At 36.8% G+C, this 7,274-nt stretch overlaps 1 protein-coding gene across 1 annotated transcript; it reads right to left on the reverse strand.

Annotated features, from left to right (window-relative positions):
• Positions 1-553: 553 nt before the first annotated feature.
• LOC137820292 (ATPase 11, plasma membrane-type) lies at positions 554-6,876 on the reverse strand. The gene is made up of 23 exons (XM_068624282.2): positions 6,671-6,876; positions 6,482-6,534; positions 6,224-6,315; positions 5,972-6,091; positions 5,744-5,842; positions 5,509-5,646; positions 5,247-5,381; positions 4,944-5,123; positions 4,581-4,787; positions 4,387-4,506; positions 4,176-4,295; positions 3,943-4,065; positions 3,752-3,856; positions 3,506-3,650; positions 2,959-3,123; positions 2,593-2,831; positions 2,382-2,414; positions 2,181-2,262; positions 1,936-2,096; positions 1,526-1,711; positions 1,260-1,442; positions 1,004-1,182; positions 554-901 (listed from the first exon to the last, which is right to left on the reverse strand). Exons 3-23 carry the CDS (start codon positions 6,275-6,277, stop codon positions 805-807), a joined length of 2,871 nt encoding a protein of 956 aa, XP_068480383.1. The 5' UTR covers positions 6,278-6,315; positions 6,482-6,534; positions 6,671-6,876; the 3' UTR covers positions 554-804.
• Positions 6,877-7,274: the final 398 nt, after the last annotated feature.

Here is a 7,274-nt window from a genome sequence, read left to right on the forward strand (position 1 = left end):
TTAAAGTTTGTTTGATTAACTTCAACTCGGTGTAAAAATTGAGGGAATGATAATCTTATAATAACCAATGACATTTTCACTATGAACATAAAATTCAATATGTTCTGAATTTGTTCAATCACCTACATTATTTTTTCTACACAATAGTCTTACTCTCCCATTTAGTTTATTGTTCTTAGAACTTTTATTATTTGCAGATAAATTTTGAAGGTATTAGACTGCTTAACAATGAAATGACTTTAATTTGATTGTGAAACAAGAGCGATCACTAACCCATTAATTTCTTAGAGAAAACTCTCTCAAGTTTTCTTAACAGTTGTCTTTGGAATACATATCAAACTCTTGCATTACTCATTCACATACGCAGAGACACAACATGCTGTATGCTGCTGCATATATGGTAAAGATATTCGAACTTCCTCTAATCAAAACTGAATTCTCATCAAAGTGCTATCTCCTTAATATTTTTGTTCCAAAACAAACCAATGCAACCTTAAATAAACTAAGCTTTTCTTATATTCATAACTTGAAGTTGAATCTAAAGGGATATAGATAGGAAAAAAGCATAGAAGATGTTGCATTATGAAACTGGAGAAAAAAATTGACAGCAGGAAACAAGAGGCATATAGATAGACCTTATATAGCACTCCTTTTAAGTTATCAAAACGGTGAGAGGACACTGAACCCAACTCAACTGTAGAGTGTAACCATCGTTATGTTCCTATTACTCCCACCAGTCAGTACCATTGAATTGTGCTCTCTTTACAGTAACCGTATGCAAATGTAAATATATAATATGCATCTTCAAACTGTGTATGCTTGCTGAATTGTGTCTACATCAATCCCCTTCAGTTTCAAAACTGATTCTACATGACCCTTTAGTGTATGCAATTCTCGCAGCCTGCAAAAACAATTAGGAAGCAACAGATAAGAATTTAACTTAAATGCACCTGCAGTGACAAAGCATATATGACTTTTTGTCACATCAGCAATGTTTCTCTACCTTGCAATTTCGGCTCTCCTTTTAGCTTCTTCAGCCATTTGATTGAGTTCATTGAAATGTGTGCGCTCGGTGAACATCTTGGTGTCAGGTGGCTGTAATCCATGCAATGTTCTTTGTGCATGTGCCCATTGAAGTTCCCTTTGTTCCTTTCCAAAGTCCTTTTGTCTTGTAAATGCAATCTACATGAAAGAAATACGTGAACATGGAACCAAAAGTCCAAGGATACAAGTAATAACCATAACAAATCTCAACTTACCCTTTGCTCGATCACAAGCTCCCAAGCCCTCCCACTCAAAGCATATCGAATTAAAAACTTGATGGGGTCAAGTGGGATGTAGAATATTATGTTATATAGCCATATTACACCAGCCCAACCCCAACCTATGCCTTCAATGGCAGCAAAGCTCCAGTTCGCATATACCGCAATCAGTGTAGCAATCTGCCAAAAACAGATCAATCACTTGAACCTTTCATGTGATTGCAAAAATTGTAACAAAATAAATAAATGCTTAAATGGCTTACAAGCTGAGCAATGATGAAAGCTGTCACAAGCAAAATACCAGGACGTTCAACATAGGACCAACCCCGAGACCGAGTCACAAATATAAGGGCCTGACTAACGGTGCTCACTTGAAGATAGATTGCAGAGGCTAGTTTTCGGAAATCATCATGAGCAGTTTTCTCTAGTGTAGAGACTCCAAATACTCGCTGCACAAGTGGTAGGTAAGTTAAATCAATGAACCATCCAAAATCATCAAGCCAAGGAATAAAATGGCATTGACCCAATTAATTAGGAAACATTAGATTGTAACACTCAGTGAATCATGAGATTCATTCATAGGATAACAGATGAAGTTACATAGCATGCATGAATATGAATGACCAAATTTAATTAAACTAAAGAACAAACTAATGACAGTCAAAAGATGTACCGGGAAGAAATCAGTTTTGTATGCTGCCCAAAAGAATATGACAGTCATCATTGCCAAGTAACTTCCAAGCACAACGCCAGTAGTAAATATCTCTGCTAACTTCCAGCTATCAGGCAGAGGTGATGGTTTTACTCGATCTTTTGAAATTGTCATGATAGTACCTTTAATGTCATAGAGACCATAACATTAACTGCGAATGAACTACAGACAAAAATGCAAGCTGAGGGAGAGAAGAAACAACTAACCATCATTTAGAATGGCTATAATAAGAACCATAAAAGGTGGAAAATCAAACTTCCATATGAGAGCTAGTAACATGAAACCAAGCTGCAAGCATGTCAAAGATGCAAAACATAGTAAGAATATTGGACCAATCCCCAAGACCTATTTCGTCAACGATGACACCTAAGGTAGAAAATATATTCCAGAGCTGCAAGTTCACTTACTACTATACGAATTGTAATTGAGACAGCATAAATCTGCATGAAATAATAACAAAATGGGTCAAAAATGGGTATTATAAGCACCAGTGTAGGGCCAAGTGCACTAGGCCAGAACAAAACAAATTTCCTCAAAAATCAATAGAAATTATGATGAATTACTGCAATGGCACAAGTAACAAGTGATTAAATAATGATGAAAAGTTCAATTGCTCACTGTATAATTTTTCATTCTCTGGAAGATAGCTCGGCTTGTCAACACTGCACTAATAATAACACTAAGGCCAGGTTCTGTTAAAACAATATCAGATGCACTCCGAGCTGCATCAGTTGCATCAGCAACAGCTATACCAATGTCGGCCTTCTTGAGTGCAGGTGCGTCATTCACTCCATCACCAGTCATTCCACAAATATGTTTCCTTGCTTGCAAACGTTTCACAATCTCATACTTGTGCTCTGGCCAAATATTAAATTAATATGAGAAGATAAACGTATATTGCTCAATTACCCCCAATTGATAATAATCTTTCATCCAATATATGATCACCAACAGTATTAAAAAAACAATCAACTGCAAACATACCAGGAAAAACACCAGCGAACCCATCTGCTTTTTCAATCAGTTCATCAATGGGTAAAGCTGATATGGATTCATCCTTGTCCTGTCCAAGCAATGCAGATGAAGGATACATATTGGTACCCATTCCCAACCGACGGCCAGTTTCCTTCCCTATGGCTAGCTGATCCCCTGAAAAAACAAAGAAGAAATAAATGAGATCACGAGGTGTGGACATGTTGGAAATCAGATTCATTTTCTCCAAGTGCATAATATTGGAAACAGCACGTTCATAATAACATGATTGTAAAGTTAAACCCTTCAGTTCCCCATACAAAGCAAAATCATTACTAGCATGTTTGTTTTGAATCAATTAACTCTTGACCAATTCACATGATAAGTTCACTCGCCCAAGAACATTTTCTGAATTACAAAAACAATTAGTCCTTTTGTCTATATCCAAAAAAACATACAACTTCTTGTTCCCAATATTTAAATAATTAACTATCTATAAAGATTGAAGAAAAGCGATTTAAATGCCACAAATACAAGAAACTTAGGGCTTTGATCATACCTGTAATCATTTTGACATTCACTCCAAGGTTAAGTGCCCTGCGTATTGTTTCGGCACTGTCATGCCTAGGTGGGTCAAACAGAGGCAAAAGGCCAATAAACTGCCATGGGCCACCAGGACTCTCTTTCTTTCCATCTGGGACGTCCTGTATAAAATGGAGAAACCCAAGTAAATATCTAAAGCACAAAGTACAGATACATAAATTAGTCAAGTGTCATGTAATCGAGTATGCAATGAATCAATTACCTGGAATGTTACTGCAAGGGTTCGTAAACCACGTTCTGCAAATTTATCTATAACGGCATGAACTCTACGTTCAATGTCTGATTTATTGTGTGCAAGATTAAGGATCTAGCAGTCAAGGGAAAATTGTACAAATCAGAATGAGAATAAACAAGACTTCAACAGAAATTCATGAGAACAATGCCACTAAGTACCTGTTCTGGTGCACCTTTGCTTACTCTATGCATTTTACCATCACGATCAATATATGTCAATGCTGTTCTCTTATCAGTGGGATTGAAAGGAAGAAAATGGACTTCTCGGATACCGAGACGAGCCTTGATAACAGCAAGATAGAAAAGAAAATGAATATACAAACATGAATACAGAACAAAAATTAGATGTTCTGCAAAGGAATCATGGTGAATAACACATATCAATGACTAACCTCCTTTGGATCAGCCAACATCCCAACTATGGCAGTATCAATTGCATCTTGATTCTCAAGTCTTGAAGCTTGAGCAGCCATCAGAACAACAGTATCCACATCCACGCCTTTTGCAAAAACCTTATTGGTTTTACAAAAATAATTAGAAAATGTGCATGTGATTCAATAGTCACAGTCTCATCAGTGCATGTAAAACAATTCAGCATCCAACCTCGATAAGATTTTTGTCAACGGTAAGCTTGTTTAATGTCAAGGTCCCTGTCTTATCACTGCAAAGCACATCCATGCCTGCCATTTCCTCAATAGCTGTCATCCTCTTTGTGATAGCCCCCTACAAAAATCATAACCAATTAACCCTATATCTAGCTAATGTCCACCAAACATACTCAATTGAACCTAACTAACCTGCAGCGATAGCCTATGAGAACCAATGGCCATAGTCACTGAGAGAACCGTGGGCATGGCAATTGGAATTCCACCAATGAGAAGCACAAGAAGGTTATCAATTCCAGGGCGATATTTTCGATCTTGGATGGGATACATAACAATAATCTCAATAACCATCCCCACAGCAATTGAACATATGCAGAAGTTCCCAATAGCAGTCAAGACCTAAATAACCGGCGGCAGAAAAAAATAACAAATGAACAAATGAATTCTCTTTACAAAAACAGCATTCAGGAGCAGCAGAAAGTAGAACAAATGAAATCCCTTAGCACAAAAACAACATTTAGGATGCTGAAAATATGGTGCCTGCCTTCATGTTACCTTTTGAAAGTGTCCAACTTGGTTAGTGGTATCTACAAGGTGAGCAGCTTTCCCAAAGAAAGTATGAACGCCAGTGGCAATGACCACAGCTTCAATCTCTCCTTGTTTACAGGTAGAACCAGAGTACACTCCATCACCAGGGCCCTTTGAAACTGGCAGGGACTCACCAGTGAGAGCAGACTGAAAAAGTGCACAGCAGAGGGGAAAGCATGGTGTAACTGAACCATTTGGAATATATAACAGATATAACAATAAACTAATGATTTTAAAGGAAAATGAAAAAGGCAAGAATAGTCCACACACCTGATCAATTTTCAAAGGATCTCCTTCAAGTAGACGAGAATCAGCTGGTATAATATCACCAAGTTTAATGCTAACTATGTCACCAGGAACCAGGACTGCGGCATCTTGTTCACTCCATCTACCATCTCGAAGAACCTATCCAACAAAGACAAAAAGGAATGAAACTATGAGGGGAAAAGGAAAATCATTTGCAAAGAAAAGATTTTACAACATAAATATCAAAAGCATCAAGTATTAAACTAAAAGAAGCTAGACTTGACACCTTAGCTTTCGGAGCAAGCCGAGCCATGAGAGCGGCCGCAGCATTACCAGCATTGTTCTCCTCAATGAAACTAATTGTTGAATTTATGACAAGCAAGGTGATGATACCAACAAAATCTTGCCAATCAGGGGGCTTCCCCTGCAAAAGAAAAAATATCAAGGAACAATCAACTAATCAGAAACAAGTCACCATCATGGAAATTAAGCACTCCCAAAGCTGAGTTTGCTCAACTCACCCCTCCATTGGCAAGTGCAATTGCCATTATAGCAGCAGCCTCCATAACCCAAGAAAGAGGATTCCACATGAACCCCAAGAACTTCAAGAATTTCCTCTCCTGAAAAACACCCAGAAACATCACTCGCATCAAAATTCAAACTTTTTAGTGGGACTTATTCTACGTCTGACAAAAGGAAATTCCAAGAACGGGAAGAGGAAAGAGAAAAAGAAGACTAAAACTATGAACCTTTTTCTCTTCAAGCTTGTTGTGGCCAAAAATGACCAACCTCTCCTCAGCAGCCTCGCTGCTGAGACCTTCTTTGCTACATCTAAGATTCTCGAAAACCTCCTCAACGGGAATATTCTCCTGCATTCGACAGAGAAATAAACACAAACACCAGAAAGAAAGAAAGAAAAACAGCACAACCCATCAATGAAACCAAAAAAGGCACAGCGTGGAAGAGACTCAAAGAGACGTAGAGTGTTTCAGATCTGTTACCAAATCTACAGTTTCCTTCAACACAGCCTCCAATACTTGGGACTTGTCTCCCATGGTAAACCACTTCCTCTTCCCCTCCCAACTTTGTCAAACTGCAAACATAATAAAAAAACAGCTCAGAAATCAGCAGAAGGCGTGCACAGCACAACCAGTGAGAGCTGAGAGCACAAGCACTAAAGCATATTGCATAGTATACAAAGAAAGATAAAGAAAGAAAGAACAGGAAAAAGAAAAATGTTTGCAGTGAAGTTGGACAACCTTAATGGCTGTGACACCAAATTTTGGGATCCAAGACTGAAGTGATGTTCAAACTACAGGTGAAAACACAAAACAACAACTGCTGCTAAAGAACAGAAGCAAGATGGCAAAAGCAGAAACAGTTTTTGCAAATGCAACTGTAAATGTAAGCATGTAGGAGAAACACAGAGTGAGTCAGTAACCACTCACAACTCATTCACCCTTTCAACTTCACTTTCTCTCTTCTTCTTTTTCCTTTTCTTTTATAGAATTTTCTTATTTTCTGTTCTTACACTTATTACTTATTATTTCTTATTTATTTGCGAAAAAAAAATCATCATAAAAGACCTGATGCAGAATGAATGTCACCCCGCGTGTTAATTAAACTGGATTACTTTTTAATCACGATTAGCATTGTTAAAACGTCTTCTCCTCTTCCATTATATTTTTAAGATTAATTGCACGTTTTATTTTCTCATTTATTTTTCAATCTTCAGATTTTTATCTGTATTTTTTTTTTTTTAACAGATTTCATTTTCAGAGATAAACGTGTTCAGAGTAGTTACTGTACAAAGAAAATGCTTAAAGTATGATTTATGATTAGATGATAAATATAAACACCTCTTAGCATATATTTAGATCAACTTTAACACCAATGGATAATCTTTATTATTTAAATTTGTATGTGTATAAATTAAGTTTATGCATTACTTTAACATATAATATAAAATAAATTGTTGTAACACTTCATTATGATACAGTACATTAATACTTTTTTATTAAAAAAATCAACTATTTCAATTGTAATTAATTT

The sequence above is a fragment of the Phaseolus vulgaris genome, chromosome 9 (assembly GCF_051622355.1).
Source record: "Phaseolus vulgaris cultivar YP4 chromosome 9, ASM5162235v1, whole genome shotgun sequence".
NCBI classification, from domain to species: domain Eukaryota; kingdom Viridiplantae; phylum Streptophyta; class Magnoliopsida; order Fabales; family Fabaceae; genus Phaseolus; species Phaseolus vulgaris.